Source organism: Tachysurus vachellii, chromosome 4, assembly GCF_030014155.1.
Source record: "Tachysurus vachellii isolate PV-2020 chromosome 4, HZAU_Pvac_v1, whole genome shotgun sequence".
NCBI classification, from domain to species: domain Eukaryota; kingdom Metazoa; phylum Chordata; class Actinopteri; order Siluriformes; family Bagridae; genus Tachysurus; species Tachysurus vachellii.
In genome coordinates, this window is record NC_083463.1 from 21,508,140 (window position 1) to 21,532,065 (window position 23,926).

At 37.7% G+C, this 23,926-nt stretch overlaps 2 protein-coding genes across 2 annotated transcripts in view; one reads left to right on the top strand and one right to left on the bottom strand.

The window, feature by feature from the left end:
* The window catches only part of gnat1 (guanine nucleotide binding protein (G protein), alpha transducing activity polypeptide 1), a 5,923-nt gene extending 453 nt beyond the window's left edge, over positions 1–5,470 (top strand). The window contains exons 2-9 of the mRNA XM_060868336.1: positions 1,287–1,329; positions 1,504–1,645; positions 1,776–1,933; positions 2,575–2,703; positions 2,871–3,000; positions 3,119–3,272; positions 3,612–3,824; positions 4,796–5,470. Coding sequence (XP_060724319.1) covers positions 1,287–1,329; positions 1,504–1,645; positions 1,776–1,933; positions 2,575–2,703; positions 2,871–3,000; positions 3,119–3,272; positions 3,612–3,802 — 947 coding nt within the window. The 3' untranslated portion in view covers positions 3,803–3,824; positions 4,796–5,470. The remainder of the gene's footprint in view (positions 1–1,286; positions 1,330–1,503; positions 1,646–1,775; positions 1,934–2,574; positions 2,704–2,870; positions 3,001–3,118; positions 3,273–3,611; positions 3,825–4,795) is intronic.
* Positions 5,471–6,393: 923 nt separating this feature from the next.
* On the bottom strand, positions 6,394–19,169 carry edem1 (ER degradation enhancer, mannosidase alpha-like 1). Its single transcript, XM_060868337.1, has 12 exons — positions 18,554–19,169; positions 16,702–16,774; positions 16,337–16,440; positions 15,118–15,289; positions 14,565–14,748; positions 13,140–13,314; positions 12,595–12,715; positions 11,775–11,945; positions 10,529–10,602; positions 10,313–10,409; positions 9,641–9,796; positions 6,394–9,295 (listed from the first exon to the last, which is right to left on the bottom strand). Exons 1-12 carry the CDS (start codon positions 19,012–19,014, stop codon positions 9,206–9,208), a joined length of 1,878 nt encoding a protein of 625 aa, XP_060724320.1. The 5' UTR covers positions 19,015–19,169; the 3' UTR covers positions 6,394–9,205.
* Positions 19,170–23,926: the final 4,757 nt, after the last annotated feature.

Consider the following 23,926-nt stretch of genomic DNA (forward strand, 5'->3'; position numbering starts at 1 on the left):
GTATATATATATATATATATATATATATATATATATATATATATATATATATATATATATATATATATATATATATATATATATATATATATATATATATATATATATATATATATATTACATTAGGCTTTACTGAAGAATCCATCTTAAAAATGACTCAAGACAGATTTTCCACTCTTTCTTTAGTACTTCAGAACTACATTGAGTTTGACTTTGTGTTGGATCTGGGTCAGGGATAAGAAACTCTATGAGTTCTTGTGCACATCAGCTTTCAGAGGCTTAGTGCTAAACTAATGATCCTCAAGCCTCTTATTGTGGTCCTGTTGGAGATGTACTATAGATGAGAAGGAAGGAGAGAGACTTTTCCAGATTGGAAGAATTCCAAATGATAGCATCAATAATGTATTAATTTTTTTCCAGTAATATGGAAAGAGTATAAATCGTAGAGACCAGAGAAACCTACATATGCCACTGATATAAATTGACTGCATACAAAAGAGACCTTTCTGTGTACATGTATATTTTATTAGATAAACATCATGAGCTTTAGAAAGTGGCTTCCAATGTGAGGAACCTTATTTTTCAGTATAATCAACAAGGGACCATTAAGGAATGAAAAAGCCCTGCAACATGCTTAGCGCATTTATCAGAATACTCAATTATTTCTAGTTTGATTAATAAATTATCACTGATTCTAGTGAATGTTAGGAACTTGATCAAAGTGAAAAGCAAACACTTATTGGTTTTCTCTTGTCCTTTAACTAATCACTCAGAACAATAAAACATTTGCATTATAAGTAGCCATTGAACATTTAGACAGTTGAGACTTAGTTAGGAACGTGACCTGGTATTAAGGGTCCACTTTTCTGAATGGACAACTGCCCTTGTTTCGTGTACCTCGGACATTTCAGGCCTTGACCCACAGTAAACAAACTCTAGCACAAAATCAACAATGCTACCTTAGACATAGCTGCATTTGGTTCAACTCTTGATTGTCTAAAATGGATTTAAATCCAAGTTTGTCTTGAAAGAATAGAATTTATTAATAGAATTAATAGTCATATATGATGAACGATGATTGTTTTAGAATAAAGACCTCTACAAACAGCATGTACTTTTATATAAATACATATCATTTGTGCCTCCCTCTCACTCTCTCTCTCTCTCTCTCTCTCTCTCTCTCTCTCTCTCTCTCTCTGTCTCTCTCGTAATCTTACATACCATCATATTACATTAAATGTATTCATTTTCAAATGCCTTCATTGTTTTGTGTTACCTTTTCACAGGTGCAGGAGAGTCAGGGAAAAGCACAATTGTCAAACAGATGAAGTAAGTTGGCTAGAACTATCATTCGTTATTGTTCCAAATAACGAATTTGGATAAAATTCGATAAAATAACGTCAAAATAAATAATCATAAAATTTATTTTAAAATAAATCATACGTTTAAAATAATCATACGTTTAATCACCTAAAATAAAACATATGTTTGTTTCCACAACAGAATTATCCACAAAGATGGTTACTCCCTAGAAGAGTGCCTGGAGTTCATTACTATCATCTACAGCAACACCTTGCAGTCGATCATGGCTATTGTAAAAGCTATGAACACGCTCAGCATTGGCTATGGAGACGCTGCCCAGCAGGTACTGGCATGACACGTCAAAGTTAATTTGTTATGATTATAGGGATAATTTGGGATAATACATACAGTATGCTGAATATTCTTATGATTGTATACTGCATTACCAGCTTTGTATGGGTTTTGTTCTACAGGACAATGCCAGGAAGCTGATGCACTTAGCCGACACTATTGAAGAGGGCACCATGCCCAAGGAGTTATCTGATATTATCCTGCAGTTGTGGAAAGACACTGGCATTCAAGCATGCTTTGACAGAGCCTCAGAATACCAGCTCAACGACTCAGCTGGATAGTATGTTCTAATGTCACTGTCTAATAAATAAACAAAAAGTCAAAAATGTCTCTCAAGCAGACACTGTATGGCCAAAAGTTAGTGAATACCTAACCATCACACCTTTATATGCTTTTTTGAACTTGCCATTCCAAATTTAGTCAAAATTTACTGCAATCACTTCCACTCTTCTGGAAAGGCTTTACACTAGATTTTGAAGTGTGGCTGTGGGGATTTAGTTCACTCGGTCACAGGAGAATTAGTGAGATCAGGAAGAGATGTCAGTCGAGGAGAGCTGGAGAAGTGTCTACGGTCCAGTTCATACAATGCAAAGGCATTCAGTGGGGTTGAGGTCAGGGTTTTGTGCAGGACACTTGAGTTCTTTCACTCCATTCTTGACAAACCATGTCATGATGGAGCTTGCTTTGTGCACAGGGGCAATGAGAACATGTTTGGGCCTCTTAGTTTCAGTAAAGGGAAATCTATGCTACAGCATACGAAGACATTCTACACAATTGTGTGCTTTGGCAACAGTCTAGAGAAAATGATGTGATGATCAAGTGCACATACTTTTGGCCACTCTTGCTCCTTTTAAATACTTTGACTATCCAAAAAATGGTTAGCAGTGACATAAAAACAATAACTTCCCCTCTGTTATTTAGCTACTTAAATGATTTGGAGAGATTGGTCCAGCCTGGCTATGTCCCCACCGAGCAGGATGTACTACGATCTCGAGTTAAGACTACTGGTATCATTGAAACCCAGTTTTCCTTTAAGGACCTCAATTTCAGGTACAAACTAACATAACACAATATGAATTTTGCTTCTAAATGGATTTAATAATTGATGATCTGCAGAGGGGAGCACTAGGAATGATAGCACTAGGCATAACTTAATTGCTTTATAAGACAAAAGATCTAAAGAACATCTACATATACCTTATATCCTCTGTGCTTAGGATGTTTGACGTAGGAGGTCAGCGATCCGAGAGAAAGAAATGGATCCATTGCTTCGAAGGTGTTACCTGCATCATCTTCATCGCTGCTCTGAGTGCATACGACATGGTGCTGGTAGAGGATGATGAAGTGGTGAGATATATACAAGCTTCTGCGATTGCTATCTGATATCTGATCAGCTGGAACCTAGTTTCAGCTCAAGTCTTGGTGTTAGGGAAACAATTCCACTCTCTCTGTTTGTCTTTTAAAGAACCGAATGCACGAAAGTCTCCACTTGTTCAACAGTATCTGCAACCATCGCTACTTCGCTACTACTTCCATCGTACTCTTCCTCAACAAGAAGGACGTCTTCGTTGAGAAGATTAAGAAGGCACATTTAAGCATGTGCTTCCCTGAATATGATGGTAATTCCTGAAAATACTCAAGAATCAGCATTTCTCAACCCTGTAGATCTTCTAAATAATGGAGATTTTTGCTCAAATTAAGCAATTCTTACTAGCATTCTCATATATAGTACATTCAGATTGATTAATTTGTATTGAAAATGCAAAGGTAAAAACACTGTCCAAAAACTACTCAGCAACTCGATCCTTCAAGTAACTTGTTTCATCTTCTCTTATGATGTAGCATCTTCTAATAAATCATTTAGTTTGTTAGCATGTTTAACACAGACATGGTAAGATATTGCTCATCTTAGCAAGTTCTTAAATTCCAACTTGTTTTAAAACTCTATTTCTGTCCAGGACCAAACACGTACGAAGATGCTGGTAACTACATCAAGCTGCAGTTCTTGGACCTGAACATGCGGCGAGACATCAAAGAAATCTACTCGCACATGACTTGTGCTACAGACACCGAGAACGTCAAGTTTGTGTTCGATGCCGTGACAGACATTATCATCAAAGAAAACCTCAAGGACTGTGGTCTCTTTTAAGCACGTCCAGTCTGGAGAAAAGGTAAGACGCTGCTAAACTCTTGCTGTTAGGATAGAACCGATAAAACAATGTGGTATGAAAAGGAAATTTAAAATAGCTGTATAAAGAATGTTTTATGTGTGTGGATTGGTTGCTTTTATATGTAATGATACGTATTATATACTGAATTCTGATTAATACTACTTCTATTATTAATTAATTAAGTGATAATTGAATCTTTTGATTGATTGATAATAATAATAAACTACTTTTAGTACTACATGATATCTACAATTTACAAATTAACATTTTAGAGCATTAATAAATAGCAAAATTTTATTTTAGACCTGCCAGGTGAATGCAACTTAACCTATAGTGGACGAGAAAATCAGTTGATTTTAATTAGAGCTGAGTCATGCACCTAGCTAACAGGTCTAAATAATATTCTATTATTTATTAATACTGTATATTATTCATTTATTACTATGTCACATGCTTTAATAATGTTCATTTGTAAACATTTGTGTGGTGCTAAAAGCTTCTTCTTTTTTAGAATTCAGTATATACAGGTATATACATAAAAACCACCAAACCACACAAATAATAAATCCATTTTACAGCTATTTCTTTTTAAAGAAAAGTAATTAACACAGACCAAATGTGGGTAAAACACTACCCTTGGGTCTTATGTAAGCCAAATCTGACATAGTTAATCTGTTTTAATGGCTGGTAACAAAAATCTTGTAGCCAAATTGGTGAAAAAAGGTCAAACCCTGTATAATTACATATATATATATATATATATATATATATATAGATCCAGGTATGATATAAAAACCACCAAATCAAATAAATAAATTTTCACATTGTGTTGCTCATAAAATATGTAAGCACTGTGCAATAATCTACCCATCCATGTTGTATCAATATGAGATTTACATATAATAAATATAAACTTGTAAGATGTGAAGCTGTGGAAATGCTTCAAATCTAAATCTATTCTTTTTCCCTAGGCGTGGTGAACACAAGATGATGAAGTATTCTAAATTTCACACAAACACCTAGAACCTAGAATGAGGAACTGGTATATACTGCTGCTAATGTCTTTTCTTATGCCAATTGATTAACATAGAAAGATGCTGCACATTGTACCATGGTCCCAATAGTGTCTTAACAGAAAGAGATATAATTACAGCAGCATTTCATCAGCTGCACGATGTGGCACTGAGACGCTCTTTGAGATCTTAGCTTTCAACAGATTACGGGGGTTTGGTCTATGTGACTCAGCTGTTATAACTACATGCAGTGTTCTATATCGTAGTCTCTGATTTTGGTGCATGGTATCTCTTTAAACACCTGCATATGCACTTCACAAGAAAAAAGTAATCGACATATAAACATAGTTACATATGATGTATGGCAAGCAGCATAGGTCATAATTATTGGCTTATAAATATTTCCCATTTTCCAATTATGCACTTTGCCCAATGAGCAGATTGACAACAAAGGTGAGCTTCGGATATAAATTATTAAGCTCTAATGAAGCTGCGCTCATGAAGAGCCGTTTCGTCTTACTGTGTAGTTTGAGCTGAGACAATATGCTGAATATCAAGGCTTCTATATTTGGCTTTATATGAAAAAAAATGAATAAGAATGTGATGAACAATAAAGCTTCTGTAGACACAAAACTTGAGGTATGATATTCCTTTGCGTGTTCCTTTGCACACGTCTAGTTGCCTGTCTAGCTGCAGGTCTATAATATGATACAAATGCAAATCTGTAACAAACAAACAAACAAACATGGCTTGTTTAACTTCTCAAAGCATCACGTCCTGGGTTAAGACAGTAAAAGGTAGAACTTGACATTATTTAAATTACAAATATACACTCGCTATCCATTTTACTAGAAACACCTGTCCAGTCGTACATGCTCAGAATCTTCACATCAGACATCAGACTGGGGAAACGTGTGATCACTGTGACCTTAACAGTCGTTCTAATCAGATGGGTTGGTTACAGTTTTTAGAAACTCCTGATCGCCTGAGATTTTCACACACTATAATCTCTAGAGTTTACACAGAATGGGGTGGAAATAACTGAGAGCAGAACAGTCCTGTGGGTGGAAACACCTCGATGATGATGAGAGGTCAGAGTAAAAGCTTGCAGGAATGGTATAGTAACTCACAACCATGGTGAAGAGAAAGTTCTGTCCAGGTTGCTTCTGTCCTGGAGATACCTTTCTGTTTACCATGAATGTAAAGAGTGATTATTATAAATAGTATAGACTTCCTGTCAGCTCAAACCAGTCGGGTAATTCTCCCCTGATCTATCGCATTTACAAGGTTACCAGCTCACCTGGCACCAACAACCATACCACGGTTAGTCACAGAGATCAGAGAAGTTTTTCTTCATTCTGATGTTTGATGTGAACATTAACTGAAGATCATGACCATGCATCAGAATCATTTTATTCATGCTGCAGTCATATGATTGAATAATTAGATAACTGCATAAATGAGCAGGTTTTATTCACATGGGTGAGTGTTTATATTATTATAGCTATACAAAAAAAAAAAAAAAACAAACAAAAATTTGCAGCATGCAAAACAAATATGTACTGAAATGATATGTTTATTTTGATACAATTGTGTTATAAGCAGACCAACACAACATTTCCCTGAGTCTCATGAATAACATGAGAAAACAAAAAACGTTTGGTTCAAGAAAAGCAATTGTTAATTACAATTAAACCAAATCACATTTTTAAACCTTTAATTGAAGTTTTTAAAAGTTGTCATTCAATTCCAGCAAAACTGAATTCTTTAATCCTGGTTCTTTAAACAACAGACAGGTGACATATTAAAGGCAAAACCCGACATAAAATGACGGTTGGGCCTCGGTCAGAGTAGATCCTGCAATTCACTGGATCTGTACTCGATGGATGAACACAATGATATTCCATCTTCACTAACATTTCATTCCAAAATCTTCCTTTCAGCAGTGTTCAGGGGATGTGCTTCCACTGGCTTAAGGTCTGGTGACTGTATACACCCTAGCGTGCAAGTTACTTCATTTTCATACTCATTACACCGTTCAGAAAGCCCTCGTGCCATGTAGATGAGGACATTATCATTGTGGATGAGGTCACTCCCATCAGGATAGAGATGATTCATCAAAAGGTGATCTGATTAATTTGCAATACCAGAAAAAGAAAAACGAAATATGTATAATTGTTTCAGTCTGTCAGACTGTATGTAATACACAACGTAATCATTGTTCAATAGTTTCTCAAATTAATAACATTTCAGAAATGAATAAAACTCAGTGTCATTTCAGTTTCAGGAACTCTTAAAGTCCTTAAAATGTCTCATTGCACATTTAATCAACTCCATTGGAAATATCACACATTAATTTTCACATATATAATCCATCACATCATTCAGTGATGGTCATGGAATCATGACAATGAAATCAACCATTAAGTAAAATCAATAAAGATAAAAGTCCATCAACAACAGAGAACATTAGAAAAGATGTTCTCTGAGCATATTTTTATCGAGCGCCCCGAAGAAAACCCAAAATCCTGTTTTATGGCTTTTGCTCTGAAATCACACTTCAGTACAAACATTGAAATCTTTACAAATACCTTGCTAGTTATCTCATGAGTTCTATGTTAGTCGTCTTACACACAGCATTCGTGTCAGTCTTTCATACCAAATATTACTGTATGAATACATCATGGAAAAAAAAAACAAAAAAAACAAAACACAGTTGATCCTGAGGACTATGCAGAGATTCAGAGCTGTATAAGGCACACGCTTGCGCCATGATGTGGCTATTCCGTCATCATAAATATGAGACTTTGGATTAAAAAGAATGAAAGAAAAAAAGGATAATAAAAATGATACAACAAAATAATGTCACTAAATTACCAGCAGCAGTGCAAAGGAAATCTAATGTGGGGATAAAGTTAAAAGATGCTTAGTTGACTACAGTTGGGAGAAAAAAAATCATGATGTCTATGATGTGGCACTGCAACAGAATGCAAGCTAAGATTCATCAGCAAAAGCACAGAATAACAAGGTATTGCTAAGTGAACAAAGATCCTGTAAACAGTTTTATTTGCTGCATGTTTCTGGAAGGCACACGGTGCAAGTTTGTCAGAACAGCTGAACCGGAAGCTCAAGCTAAGACCAGCTACTCACAAGGAAGCTCAACAAAATACCACAAAACTGTCAAGGGTCCGTTGCATGTGATAAAATTTGGCACTGAAATACTGGTTATAAATCATGGAGTAAGAACACTGCTACTCTTAGAGCACCAGTCAGACCCTGAAGAAAGACATAAAATCAAATGGTGAAAACAATCGTACAGAGCTACGGTGTCTACGAATAAGGTTCTTAAGCACGTTCTCAGAGGCCTCCCCTCATGAGTCGGACGTGCGTAACCTGCATCGCACGATAAGCTTCTTACAGATCGATGTAAAAATTCTAATACCTTTGGAACTAGTTTGATGGGCCGTGTTTATGCTTGAAAAGAAAAACGGGTGAGATGAAATCTACTACAATTACTTTTATGGCCTTTTAGCAGACGCTCTTATCCAGCGCGACTTATATTTTTATCATTTTAAACAATGACAGTGGGATGTGGTAGCTCAGTGGTTAAGGTGTTCGACTACTGATCGGTTCCAATCCCAGGTCCACCAAGTTGCCACTGCAGGGCCCCTGTGCAAGGCCCTTAACCCTCAATTGCTCAGGTGTATAAACTGAAATAAATGTAAGTCACTCTGGATAAGAGTGTCTGCTAAATGCTGTAAATGTAAACAACTGAGCAATTAAGGGTTAAGAACCTTGTTGCTAGCTTTGTAGACCTAAGATACCAACTCACAACCTTCTGATTGGTAGTCCAACACCTTAACCACTAGGCTACATTCCCCTACTCTGATGTTGAATGATGATCCCTCAGACTGCCAAGACATTCGTTATCAAATTTCACTTGAGACAAACTACTGGAATGACCTTTAAAACAGTGACCGATTGGGAACTGGTAAGAGTGAAGTTGACAAAAGTATATTAAAGAGTGGAATGCAGCGCAATTTGTACCATACCAACTGGTCAAGCTTAACCACAATTCACTATTAACTATGTTAAAATCATTGAGGAACTGTACGATTTGTGTCACGTCCCCTGAAGTGTTTCCTTGTAAAAGATTCTTTGCACTGAATGCAGCAACATCAGTGTTGATCCAGACTAACAAATCAGAACAAAGGTGCTAGACCATTGAGATGTTAAATGCATCCTGTGAGGTTCTTGTGCAAAAAAACAATAACACAAAATAATAATAACAATTTCTCAGTTTGGAGAGCCACACTACTAAACCTCTCCAGAGAGTTGAGATTTTGTACTAAACTTCAACTGATGGGGTCATGAAAGTCCAACCATGTGGTCAATCTGTCTCATGTACACGCTCTTCAGAGGAAGACCGAAGCGGCGCTCCTCAGGGATCCGCTCGCACTGCAAGAGACACATAATGAGACTCTGATTATCTAAATCATGAAAGAGCAGAAAATACTTTACAAGTACTTTGACCCTTACACTCTGCTCAGGTGAAACATCACAAAGGTTTTTATAAATAAATAAATCTATGTGCTTAGATGAAATGATCAGGGATGTTTGAATATACACTACTGTAGATCAAAAAAATGAAACCCCTTCATGAAACCCCACTGTTCTAGTACACTTGTGTTATTAGTCAACTGCTGGTATCTGACGGTTGTAAACTTCAGCCAGAGAGCAGTCGTGTTTGTTTAACAAACAGAACCCAGCATTTCTTAACCATTTCACACACTACATTCTTACATTGCTGATGTTGGCTGGAGGTTCCTTGGTGAACTTGGAGACATGTTCTTCCCACTTTTTCTGTCTAAAACGTGGGTCTATGGGCACTACGTGGCCTTCCGTTGTGAAAATGTATTTGCTCCCAGACTTGTGCAGAGGGTTGTCTTCATCAAAGAGCTGCAGAAAGTCAACAGAAATCAGTGAGTAGCTGCAGACGTGGGCTCCAAACAGACTTAATCCTGAGAACCTAATCCCCGTTTCTAATTCACTAGCCTTTAATGGTTTCTGAGAATGGAGGCAGGTATAACCAGAAAAATACAGAATGTGCTGAAGGTCTGATACATGGTCTGAATTGTGCTGATTGGTCTGGAATTACTTTAGTCTCAACATATTGTTAAGTGTTGCAGGAAAAATGGAAGATCAAGAATTTCCCTTTTCCTAGATTTTTGGATCTGTGAGGCATCTATAAAATTACAGATTTACTTTGCTTCATTAGCTCCAAGCCCAATAGAAACACATAAATTCTACTTGCAGATATTGTTTTTATAAACATGTGTGGAACTGTGGAATACTTCTAAAGGTTATGTGCTATAATGTTGTGTATGGTAATGAAGAGAAACGTGCAGATTACCTCAACGAATTTTAGCTTTAAAACGGAAAAAGACAAATATATTGAGGGAGAGAGGCACATACCAGGTACAAGTATTTGCAGGTCTCACTGAGAAAGAAACTCTCCATACGATCCTCCTTGGACTTGTCTACAACATGATGGAGTGTGGCATAGCCACATCTGCAATAACAGTCAGATATAAACATAATGTGTATCCAGATCATTCAGAACAGAGTTAACATGCATCACATCAAGACGCTTGTGTGTTATAAAGAATCCCAGTGATGCAGAAAGCTTACTTGACTTTGGTATTCTTTTCAAGGCTCTCAAGTATGTCCATGCCGACATGTAAATAGAAAGGATTCTTGGTGGCCTGTTAAATGAAAGATACATTTGATATATAATTTTTATCATTGTCACAAAGCAGCAATATGGAAATATCTAAATTCAGGTTATAAAATTGAAATTCATATTTATCCCTAATGAGTAAACCAAAGAGGGGGCACGGTGGCTTAGTGGTTAGCACGTTCACCTCACACCTCCAGGGTTGGGGGTTTGATTCCCACCTCCACCTTGTGTGTGTGGAGTTTGCATGTTCTCCCTGTGCCTCGGGGGTTTCCTCCGGGTGCTCTGGTTTCCTCCCCCGGTCCAAAGACATGCATGGTAGGTTGATTGGCATCTCTGGAAAAATTGTCCCTAGTGTGTGATTGCGTGAGTGAATGAGAGTGTGTGTGCCCTGCGATGGGTTGGCACTCCATCCAGGGTGTATCCTGCCTTGATGCCCGATGGCGCCTGAAATAGGCACAGGCTCCCCGTGACCCGAGGTAGTTCGGATAAGCGGTAGAAGATGAGTGAGAGTGAGTGAGTAAACCAAAGGCCAAAGTGGCAAGGAAAAACTCCCTGAGATGTAATGATGAAGAAACCATGAGAGGAACCAGACTTAAAACAGAACTCATCCTCATTGGGGTGACACCAAAATAATGTGAATATAAATCATTTCCCTTCTACCCTTAACTGTGCACTATATTATCAAAAAAGTACAATTTTGTAATTCATTCTAGTTTTAATATGAAGTCTATCTTGTTGAATTTATATGACAGACCACTGTTCCCTACTAGGTTCCTAACAGCTCCAAACTTTCAGCCTCAATTATTTAACTTTACTCACATTACAACTTTTCCTTTAAATGTAATATCTGTATTGTTATAAAATGTTATGGGTGACTCTTCACTTGTTTTCCTGCAGTGGCGCAGTGTTAGGGCTTATTTCTTCTGAATGTTCTGCATCTGTGGTGAAACAGGGTGCACCATATTCATATCACATGCAAATGAACGACCAGGATTATTTCCACTTGGCCAAACAGACTCACCAGACTGTATTCCAATCACTGCTCATTTGAACATCTTATGACATTTTAAGGACTCAGACAAAAATGAGTCATACATTGTTCCAATTGTTCCGGATATTTTTAGCTTTCATAAATAACTTCCTCCAAGAGTAACACAGGCAAAATAACAAAGAGAAAATGAAATCAAGTGTTTGTACCTGATATAACAAGTATGTAGATTCAACTAGCTCAGGTCTTAAAGGGTAAAAGAGCACATCTGGAGCCTGCAGCTGCCAGTTGTATCTTTCTGGTAATGCCCCGAAACGCCTCCAGATTGCATAGTAGAAGGCATGGAGACAAATGGCGTTTTCCACATCTCCATTTAAAACCTGAAGAAAAAAAACAATAAATTAAAAGGTGCTTGTTAGTTTTTTTTAAACACCAAATTATACACTGGGACATCTTCCAGCTCAACAGACATCCTGGGTACACAAGCAAATGAGGTTCCCAAAACCACAAGTGCACTAAACCAATAATAATCATATGACCAGCATGCAAGATATCCAAGGTAACCTAATCCTAATCAACAACCCCGATTTTCTGTAAACCAGCAGCAAAAACTCACTGTAAAAAAAAAAAACTACAAATACTAGCTCAAGGGAATTGATTTTACTTAGTGAGACATAATATCATTCGATTACATTAGTGCTTGATCTAGGAACTATGATACACTGTTGGTGCTGGTTAGAAAACATCAGCAATTTTGTTTCATAAATGCTAAACTTGATCATTTTTATTATATGTTCCTAGATTTCTGTGAAACTGCTTTGAGACTATGTCCATTGTTAAAAGCACTATACAAATAAAATAGCTTTTCTTATACCACAGTCTCCAGTCCCTGCTGTAATTTACAATGAAATTGCTCCTGTTATTCCTTTGGACAGAAAATGAAATGTCAGGGGCAAAAATATGCGTACAGTGGGATTTCAGTGCATCCATCGCCTGCTGGAAATGAATGTGCGAATCAGAGTAACACACCTGCAGACCGGGAAAAAATGCCTGAAGAGAGTCGATCCATGTGTTCATGATCTGTCCGTTAAACATGTTCACGTTTACGTAAAGTGGAGGGTCGCCTTCTCCTTCATTACAAGCTTCTCTCCTGTACATAAACCAAACCAACAAACACACACAGCCATGCACAATTATTTCCGTCTTTACATTATTCTTTCCTAGTTTAAGAGCCATCATTATATATATACCTGTATATTTGTTCAAGAGTAAAGCATTCCAACCAAATTTAACTCTATTACACTGGTGTTTCTATGTTATTATGTTATACTATATTATAATGTATACTGCTACAAACAGAGGCTATATACAACAGGTAATTCATCCAAATGTTGTATGTTATTAACTTCTATAAGGCAAATATTCTGAGGAGAACAAGCACAACTAACAATATCTTGACACACCAAAAGTGACAGCTAGCCATCTGGTAACTAGGAAGGAACTACATAGGCCCATAAACACAAACAGCCAAAGTACTGACATAATGAGTTTATAATACAATTTAAAAAACACACCCTCTCCTCAGGTGGCTCTGAATGCTGTCATAAGCAGCCATGAACATCTTGTAGTCTTCTTTTTCTCCAAAGAGGATGTAAGACTTCAGCAGGTATTCATAGAAAGAGTCCATGCCTGCACCCAGGCCACTTTGTTTCCCAACCCACTGACCCGTCTGGATGTTTACTACATTCCCTAAAAAGAAGAGAAAGAAAAAAATTAAATACAGAGTCCAAGCGCATCCTTCCCATCATTACCAATTATAACCATCCTGCTTTACCAAATGCGACTAACCTTGCACAATGATCATTTTTCTATTTAAGATAAGACAAGACATACCTTTATTTGTCCCACAATAGGGAAATTTCACTGTTACAGCAGCCAAGAGTAATAAAATGCAAATATATAAAAAGAATAGAGACATAATATAATATACAGTATATATAAAACAAAATGTATAAAAAAAAAAAAAGATGTATATTGCACATAGGTAATGTTGCACGTTTTTCAAAATTTGTTATTGCACGTTTTTCAAACCTACCACACAGATATACACATGCAAAATAAAGCTCTGTCTGTTATGGACAATTTGTCACATCCCTTTACTTGCAATTACTTACAAATTTCAAGATAGCTGACAACACTCTGAGAAGGTATCTTACAAATGGCTTTTAAATTAGTCCATGTTTTATGATTTGAGAAAAAATAAATCATAAATTAATCAAAATTACATCTTTTCACAAGTCTGATAAAGTCACATGTGAGTGAGACCTAGGAAATTTTTCTCCAATAAAAAAAAAAAAAGAATTTCAGACGTCGGTTTAAAACGATACAGCTATAGGACTAAAGATTTAGGTGTATAACAAAATGAGCCATAAGAATATAACGTGGAGCGCCCTAGTGGAGCAACTAGTGTTCAGCCTATTGTAGGTAAATCCGGATGAACACACACCTCATCGAGAGTTAAGAGAACAAATAAAGCTGGCCATGCTATCAATCACAGTGACACAAGCCAATGAGAGGTATCTGAGTTCATGTATGCATAGGAATACAGACAAGTGTGTTGGGCTGCCCAGTGATGCTGTGCATAAGCAAAACGATATGCAGGTTAGTGTATCATGTCTCGTAGAAAGCTTTAACACCTTGTGTAACAGGAGTGTTATCTAGTGTGTGTGAATTGGCATGACTGGTGAGAAGAGGACAAAAAAAAACAACAACAAAAAAGAAGAAATAAAGAACATATAGTACTTTAAAAACAACAATTTGGTTGTGCTTGATACTCTCATAAGAGCTCTAAACAGATTTATCATTTTTGGGACAAATGAGTACACAAACAGCTCACAGTATTTGTGTTTCTTGACAGATTTACTGAAAATAACATTTACGATAAAAGTTTACGTTTACTGAGAATTCTGAACATTGCATAGCCTGCAACTTGCACTTACCCAGCAGCCCCGTTTGGTTGCTCCTCAGGTTCCATAGAGCTCTGACAGCCCTCCTTGCCACCCACTCAAACGTTGAGTCTCCAAGCAGTCGGCTTAAGATGCCAAACTCGACCAGAAGAGAGCCCGCTCCTGCTGTGCACGTCTCGTTTATGCTGTCAGGAGGCACGCCACTTTTCAGATTCACCTGCACAAACAAGTTGCTTAATTATTTCGCATTAATAAAATTAGTAGCTCATTCATAAAATTCTCCACAATAGTAATGTGAGGGGAGAACAGGGCCCAAATTATGGGAACAGCAACAAAGTCAGCTAAATTTTGCGAAGGGTGACAAATTCAGATATCATTACTCCGTATGCTCAGTACACGCTGATAAACGATCCCGTCTCCACACAAATACAAATAATAGCCAGAAAGGGGAAGAGAAATGAGAACAACAACAAAAAAATAAATAAATAAATACATGGAAGTAGTTCCAAAGCACACACACACACACAATATGTGTTAATTATACATCAGAAAACTGATATACATGAACTAAAATGAGATGTCTGACCCTGGGGTAGGGGATGCCGGTGCTGGTGTTCTCAAACGCGGGTAGCAGCCGCACCGCCAGGTCATGGGCCAGATGCAGGAGCTCATTATCGTAATCTTCGAGCCCCGCGTCTCCGAACGGGTGCCGGGAATCGGTCAGGAGAATGTGAGCAGAGATTAGGCTGCCCAGGATTCTGAGGGAGGAAATTGAAGACCTTCACAGTTGAAGCATATAATAAATAAAAGCACAGACTTTTTAGATGAGAGATCAGTATTTGGAGAAACAAAAGTGAAGCACCACTGTATAACATTTAAAAGCTTAAATGCTTTAATTTTCTATTCTGACTGGCTTTGCACCATACACGCTTGGATGCACTGCCAAAAAAAAAAAAATACATCGTAGATAGGACAGGACAGGACAGAACAGGATAGCTCTCCTTGCCACCCACTCACATGTGAGTAAGAGCTCACACCCTACAGCAGGGCATTCATGTACAGACTCTAACAGCATTTGTTCATTCAGGAGGAATGCAATGTTTTTCCTCATAGCCTGGTGTCAATGCCTGGGTGAAAATCTTAAAAGACAGAAAAATACAGACCAGGTTCAAAACCACAGTTGAAAATTCTTACTTACACATGCATGAGTGGCGATTTAGTTTACTGGTTGAATAAATACAATGAAACGACTGTAATCTTTAAAATTCTTTAATAAAATGTTGAAAAATGTGTGAGTATAAGGACACAGTGTGGATGACTGGGTCCACCTACAGGTATAAAATGACATGATCTACGTCACTAGACTCGTTATTCATCAGCACGACACAGACACGTGCACACGTCCGTACACGTATATACACAAACACGTGTACACACAGCACGCACAACCATACAAAAACACGGAGTTAACAAAAGTCTATTCAACTCTTGAGAGTTGAAAATAATCACTCATTCTGTCTGATAACAGAATGGTGTAACCTTACATTTAAACAGGGTCTTCCTCCTGCCTCTCGGGCACAACCGCAAACACACGCCGGATGCATTGCATCAGTGTTATTGTGCAGGCCTGTTGCGGCTGTTCATTCAAGAGACACTGCACCTGTTCCGAATGCTCCAGGCATTACTGACTGCTTGTTAAAAAAGGTATTTCAAAATTAAGTGCATCTTCCTCTGCAGCCATTTTCCTATTCAGCACATTATACTAAGGAAATAAAAGCACCCACTGAATTATACATAATGCTCACCTGATGTTGGCCTCAAACACTTGTACTGTGGAATCCTTGTCAAAACTGACAGTGTCTATAACCAGCTTGACAGCACGATGAAACTCTGACACATTCCCCAGCACCTGCAAAAAGAGCACAGTCCCAACCTTGTCATTCACAGCAAACCTGCACACAATTCTACATTCAGCATACTCTGACTAGCAATGTTTAAGGGAGTGAAATACTGAAAGGAAGACCATGGTAAGACTGGTTAAATCTGATAAACAGTAAATGGTCTACAAAACTAATGACAAGGATATAACAAGATCAGTAGCCTACATTTAAAGCCCATTAACATTAGGCCTTTGTAACAAATGTCACTTTGGTTCGTAACCTCAACTTACCAACAGAGTATCAAGAGTGTCAATTAGTGTCAGGGAGTAGTTGCCGAGCACGTCATTGATGTTGATGTTTGACCTAAAATGAAAGCACTGGGTGTAAGTGAAAGCGTTCTAATCCAGATGATGAATCATGTGACTTGAACGGCAGGTGTTTTCCTATTTCGATCCTGCAAATGGCAGGAAGTGAGATGTGTTCTGCAGATCAAACACAACGTCTTCGAGATGCATCATGTAAAGAAAGCATTAAACAACAAGTCTACCACCTGCAAAAGATGACAATAGGAATTAGAAATGGTGCCCATCATCTCTTGTCCCAGGGCATGCCATGCATAACATGAGTGTGTTCTCTGCTCTAACAATTGCAGTCAGATCATTCTGACAACGCCTCGTTTGACCGACGCAGGACACGAGGCTGGCGTGGGAGTCAAAAGAAAATAAACCAGGTACTGCAAGCTACAGAGTTGTGGTGGTGCTTCAGCAGGATTTATGGGAAGATTGTGGCTCTTAATCCCAGACAAGCTGAGTCACAGTTAAGAACAGGGAAAACACTACAACGCAAACACTTAAAGACCTGGGAAACAGGAATGACCAGTGTCTTAGGTGGCATTACCTCAACCTTACAATGGCATAGAGACATGTGGTCTTTTTTGTCTCTTTGGGACACAAAACAGGCACAATGCATAACAGCCATGATGGATAGAAACAAGGTTATGGATAAATGTTGTGGTGGTTAATTGGCTTACTCTCACGCTAGAACTAGGAGAGAAATCTACTGTATTGCTATGAAAAATAAAAACCCTTGAAAAGAAAACGCACGTCTAAATTATTTGCCTGAAAAAAAGACGTTTAAAGTCGAAACCAAGGGCCAGCTGTTGCCTGAGGACAGAAGTTAACTAGCATACAAAGCATGGAAGTTGGCCTACCTGCAAACACGTCGCAATTTGTCCTTTAACCTGGCATTAGCAGCACGCCGTGTTTACACAGTTACCTTAAATGCAAGAGCCTTGTTTCGTCTGATTTTCGGTCATACCTGCTAATTCATTCACTGTAAGATATTGAGTCAAGCCTACAAACAAAAAAGCAAAGTTAAAAGTGGGAATGGCAGAAGCCCAGGAAAACACTAAGCATGGAAAACCTTAAAATCCTTGAAAGGTCCTTAACTAAAGTGGATATGCAAGAACGTATTCAAAAGAACAATCTAGTTTATGATTGTTCGATTGTCCAACTACCTTTGGTCCCAGTAATGGTGGGAACCATTTTAACGGCATAAAACCGGGTCACCTGAGTCTGCACAAATGTTTAGGCATAGTAGATAATGGCCATATTCACATTTAGGGTAATAATGTAATGAATCTATAATACATTTTGCAGAAGACTGAAGCGTTTTGGAGACGGAAAGTCTCCCAAATCAACAAACAGATGTCACCTCTGCGTCATACAGCTTTCTGTAAGATATGTAATCTATCGTCAGCTTTGTGTTTCATCTAACCACATACCTAAACACCTGGTGTTTGCTCAAATCTACTGAAAGCATCTATATACAGAAAAATGTGGGTTATGTGATATTGTGGGGATGTTTTTCTTCTAACAGCACTGGGAACCTTGTTATACAAAAAACATCGTGGACAAAAAAAAAAGGTTTCTCGTTGTAAACATGACTTGGGAATGAAGTTAGGATTTCATTCCCAATTTTAGTGTGAGATTAATTAACCACAAAAAACATGATTTCCCCTAACAACCCATGTTTATATAGTGGTTTTACACACACACACACAGTCCTCTGTGTTTGTTCAGCTCACTGTTGACTGTATCAGACTGTAAAGCCTTCTGTCTGCTCCTCACACTGGTGACTTACGGGTTTAGTACATCAGGTCCTCTGCCCTCACAGTCGATGGGGTTTAGCTCATCTTCAGGAAAAGCGTATTTCATGTAGTTGTCATAGCCGAAGTAGAACATGTCCCTGGCCATTCCCTTCATTTTAATCCTGAGGGCGTCAGGAAAAGAGCCGTACTTTCTATCATAGTCGTCTATACTGGCTTTAAAGACGCTGAGGTAAGATTTCTTTGGCGTGTTGTGGTTGATCTTTGAGCAGGTTCCTACTGGATGGTCCTTGTTGTTGTCGTACACACGCTGTGACCAGCTGTTGGTCCTCTGGTCTCCGTCTGTCTGAGGTTCTGTGTGTTTGTGCAGGTTGAAGCTGAACTGAAGCGGGAAGTTGAAGCCCCAGCTGGGTCCGAGTCCGAAAGCGAGCCACAGGATGCAGTTCAGGGCCACACGTAGCACAAGAAGACCCACTACTATTGACCTCCATTGCATCTTTGCTTGACAGTTGCTGTCAACATCATAATTCACGTCGACGTTGTTGATTATTCCGACGTATCGAAGCGCTAACTGAGGAACCGTAACCTGGTTTTACTTTACGCTTCGAGCTTTTCAAACGCACAGTCACACTTCCTGTCAACAAACCAAGCCCTCCTAGTCTACCAGAGCTGATTGGTGCGCAGCCTCAGCCATCACGAGAGACGGCAGTGATTGGTCGATGTGAGTGTCGATCAAGATTGCAACCAAATCACGGGTGTCGTGGCGTTGCTCAATTTTGGGCCATAGAGAATGGAGCAAGTGGCTCAAAGTCTCGCGAGATTACATAAGAACGTAAGGCTGGATCCGAAATAAAGTAAAAAAAATAAAAAAAAAAGATTATAATTAATGTTATTATTATTATTATTATTATTATTATTATTATTATTATTATTATTATTGTTGTTGTTGTTGTTATTATTAGTAGTACTAGTAGTAGTAGTAAATTTTTATTTATTTATTTATTTATTTATTTATTTATTAAGTAAAAATCATTGCATGTATGTATTAAAAGAGCCATATGTTCTGAATACAAACTCCCATTTTTTATTAACTTTACAATACGTAGTCCACAGGACACATTGTGGCCAAAGCCCAAATTGTTGATTGTTGACTTCAGGAAAAAAATATACTTATACTCCTCTTATGATCAGCGGGACCCCTGTGGAGAGGGTGAGCAGCTTCAAGTACCTCGGTGTAAACATCTCCGAGGACCTGACTTGGACTACCCACATTCAAACACAGGTTAATAAAGCCAGGCAAAGACTGTACCATCTGCGACAGCTGAGAAAATGCAGGGCCTCACCTGCAATCCTGAAACCTTTCTATTCAGGGGCCATAGAAATTGTATTGACTCAGTGTATCTCACTCAGTGTGGTAAGAGAACAGCTCCAGTCTAGACTGCAAAGCCCTGCAGAGCGTTGTGCACTCAGCTGAGCGCATCACAGGGTCTGCTCCCCTCTCTGCAGGACATCTACCTCAAACGCTGCAAAAACAGAGCTGTTAAAATCATCAAGGACTCAATCCACCCCAGTCACCACCTTTTCATTTTGCTGCCATCTGGTAAGCGCTTCCGTAGCCTGATGGCAAAAACCGTTAGGAGGAGTTTCTTCCCCCAGGCCATCAGGCTCCTAAACTCAAAATCAGCCTCTTAAAACCTTCATGTCTCCACTTAATATTCACTTATCAGTAAGATATTCACCATTCACTACCTCACACTGACATACTGTAAGTGTCAACCTGTTTGCACATTTGCCTCTTTGCACATTCCTGTGCATCTTAATATTTAAGACTACAGTATAATGCACATATGCACATTGCCTCTTGCACATTCCTGTGTATCTTAATATTTAAGACTACAGTATAATGCACATATGCACATTGCCTCTTGCACATTCCTGTGTATCTTAATATTTAAGACTACAGTATAATGCACATATGCACATTGCCTTTTGTACATCCCTGTGTATCTTAATATTTAAGACTACAGTATAATGCACATATGCACATTGCCTTTTGTACATCCCTGTGTATCTTAATATTTAAGACTACAGTTTACTTTCATGCACACCACTTTTCATTCTATATTTAATTCCACAGTATACATCTTCTTTTATGTTTTATTCTTATATTTTTATTGTTTACTTTTATTTCACTGTGTTGTATTTTTTATTTTTTTTTAATAATTGCACTGTCCATGGAGCGGACCTGACTCACATGTCACTGCTGGTTATATATGCTCTATATAATTGTGTATGTGACAAATAAAATCTTGAATCTTGAATCTTGAATATTGAATTTAATCACAATCGGTCACTAGGGGGCGACTTTATGACAAGAAAGTGCACATACGTCCTCTCTCTTTGAGTCGTCATTGGGCATCAAGGCAGGATACACACTGGACGGAGTGCCAACCCATCGCAGGGCCACATACGTCCTGAACATTTTAATATACAAAGTTGTAGAATTGGTAACATTAAATTAAAGAGACATGCAGATTAACATCCACACGTTTACACACAATTTTAAAAAGTTCAATTAAATAGTAATAAAATAACAGCAATAAATCTCTTAAATGTAATGTATTTGAGTTTGTGCGTGAGTGTGTGTTTATGTGTGTGTGTGATTGTGTTTGTGTATGTGAGTGCATATTTGTGTGTGCATGTACGTGTGCATCTTTGTGTGTGTGTATATATGTGCATGTGTGTGTGTTTATGTGTGTTTGAGTGTATGTGAGTGTGTGTGTGTGTGTGTGTGTGTGTGTGTGTGAGTGTGTGTGAGTGTGCATGTTTGTGTGTGTGTGCATGTGCAAAGGTTACTGGGGACAAATCAGAGGACACATCAGTTGATTGGGGACCTATGTGCAAATGGGGACCAAAACTCAGGAACCCTTTTTTTAAAGCTTCCTAATAGCATCTGGGAGGCTAAAAATGTATGCTAGAATGAAAATCTCCCCAACTTGTATTTAATTAAGAAGTTTGTGTGAAAAGTGTTTGCACCCCACCCACAAAGTGTGTGTAGCATAGTGCCCTCTAAATAAAAGTCTGGGAATGTGTGCACACACTTGCCGTCAGACAAGGCAAATTAACGTAAATCGCCATAAACTGTCCTGAAGCTGTCCGTGATAGGTCAGGTAATTCAAACTGACCAATCAGAGTCTATTTTGCCAGCTTATGCACTTAAAATAGGAAGTAATAAGTCCATCAATTTTTTTTTATATATAAATATGAATTCACTCAGAAAAACACAAATCTATTAAAACATTTTGGTTAACTATTGCGAATTGTAGAAACTATCACAATGCACTAATAGCATTTGATATCAATCTACAATAAAGATTGCATTTAAAAATAGCATAGCTTTCACTGCATTCACCTGGGAATGTCCCATTATTTTATTTAATATCATGATTAAACAAACATGGGAAACACCACTCTGTGATATGGCCTCAATATTAGGAACCTATCACGGTGTGCATGCCCCACTGCAGAGAAAATTACCATGGCACTGAGAGCATATCATGAAGATCTAGCGATCCCCAGATACAGACCACTACAATGCGGTGGAAATTTGATTTTACTTTTATTTATATTACATCAAAATTACTTTGGTCATTAATTAACAAGTAAATGATCCAATAAAAGCTGTTTTTTAAGCTGAGTTGAATAGTGTGTTTACAAAGAGCAGAACCACATGTAGTTGGTTAGCATATAGTGAAGGTGTGAGTAAAACTACAATTAAGAAATTAGGATTGATATAAATGTTATTTTTTCCTGTTTTAATTAATCTACAATAAATGACCTTTATAGACCAGCTTTAACTTAGTAGTGCTACATTTTGAATAGCTCATTAATATAGAACTAATTGGTCTGTTATGTTCCAGTTGGAAACTTTTTATTCATCCCATTGTAAGAAATAAAATAAAATTAAAAATTAAAAATTAAAACAAAGATCTTAATGAAGAAGAATAAGTTTATTCCAGCATAGCAGTGAGAAAATATATGAAGTACTTTGGGTTCATCGGCGTCAAGAAGAACCCAGGACAAATCCTGCTCAAGCATTTTATACTGTTGTTCCTCTTTGTAGTTTAAATGAGGTTTACCTCAAATGTGTATTGCGCATAAGAACTGAGTGTCTCCCAAATGGCTGGGATACACATTGTTAACTAGCAAGATGTCTTTAAATGTTAATAACGGTCACGTACACCTTGGCTTGGTATTGTTACAGTTGTTATCACCCAAATGGTCACTTTAAATGGTAATCGCGGTCACGTAGACCCTTTGTTAGTGGCGGTCCTTGATGTCTGCTGCAGCTCCCATACTAACAATTTAATCAAGTTTATTCATTTAGAGTTCCAAACGTATTACCTTATGATACTTAAATAAATAGAGCTGCATTATGACTATGGGAAGGAAGACTGGCCCTGGTTTGTGAAGGTAATGCTATATATTGCACAAAAAGCATATTGCACAATATTGTTATTTGCACTCCCACACTTTATGTACATTACTGATCGTTCATATTCCATATTCATATTTTATATATTTTATTCATTCTATATCCATATTTTATACTCATTCTGTCTATATCATATCTCATCGTCTGCATTGTTTCCTTGTATAGTATTGTGTTATTTATGTCAGTACCTTTGAGAGTCACAAACTGCTGGAAACAAATTCCTTGTGTGTGTCAACACACCTGGCCAATAAATCGGATTCTGATTCTGATTCTAATGTCAGCTACCTGTACTTTTTTTTCTGATTCTGCTAAAAAGACTTTACTGAGAATGTTAATCTGTGTACACATGTGTAAACGGTTGTTATATATAACTGTCAAATATATTACAGTTTTCATATTAAGTTATTTAGTGTTTTTCATTGGTTGGCCCAATGAAAGTCCAAAAGGTAGGTCAGAAAAGAAGCGAATAAGGAGCACAGTACCAAGGCTGACAATTCAATTATGGCTCCAGTACCTTCTTCACAAGACACAATCCACAATCTTGTTATAATGCAGCCTTTACATTTACATATGCACACATGTCTTGAACATGTCTTTGTTTCTTCTTATGAATACATACTCAGTTTGATCATGTTTAAAAATGTAAAAAGTTATTATTGGTGTAAATATGGACAGTAAGTGGATATATGGACAGGAACTAGCTAAAAAAATAGGCAAAACTTTGACTAGCATGGCCTTAACAATATCACGATAAAGAACCGCTACCCCCTACCTCTCATGTCTTCAGTGTTGGAACTTCTTTACTAAGCTGAATCTCCATAATGCTTACCACCTCGTTCGCATCGGGGGAGGGGACAAGCGGAAGACGGCTATTAACACCCCTACTCGACATTACTAAAACCTGGTTATGCCG

Coding starts and splice junctions, on each gene's coding strand:
- edem1 (XM_060868337.1), bottom strand. CDS start 19,014: ATGCAATGGAGGTCAATAGTAGTGGGTCTTCTTGTGCTACGTGTGGCC. Junction 16,441..16,701: donor ACACTCTTGATACTCTGTTG/GTAAGTTGAGGT, acceptor CTCTTTTTGCAG/GTGCTGGGGAATGTGTCAGA. Junction 15,290..16,336: donor GTGTTTGAGGCCAACATCAG/GTGAGCATTATG, acceptor TTCCTCCCTCAG/AATCCTGGGCAGCCTAATCT.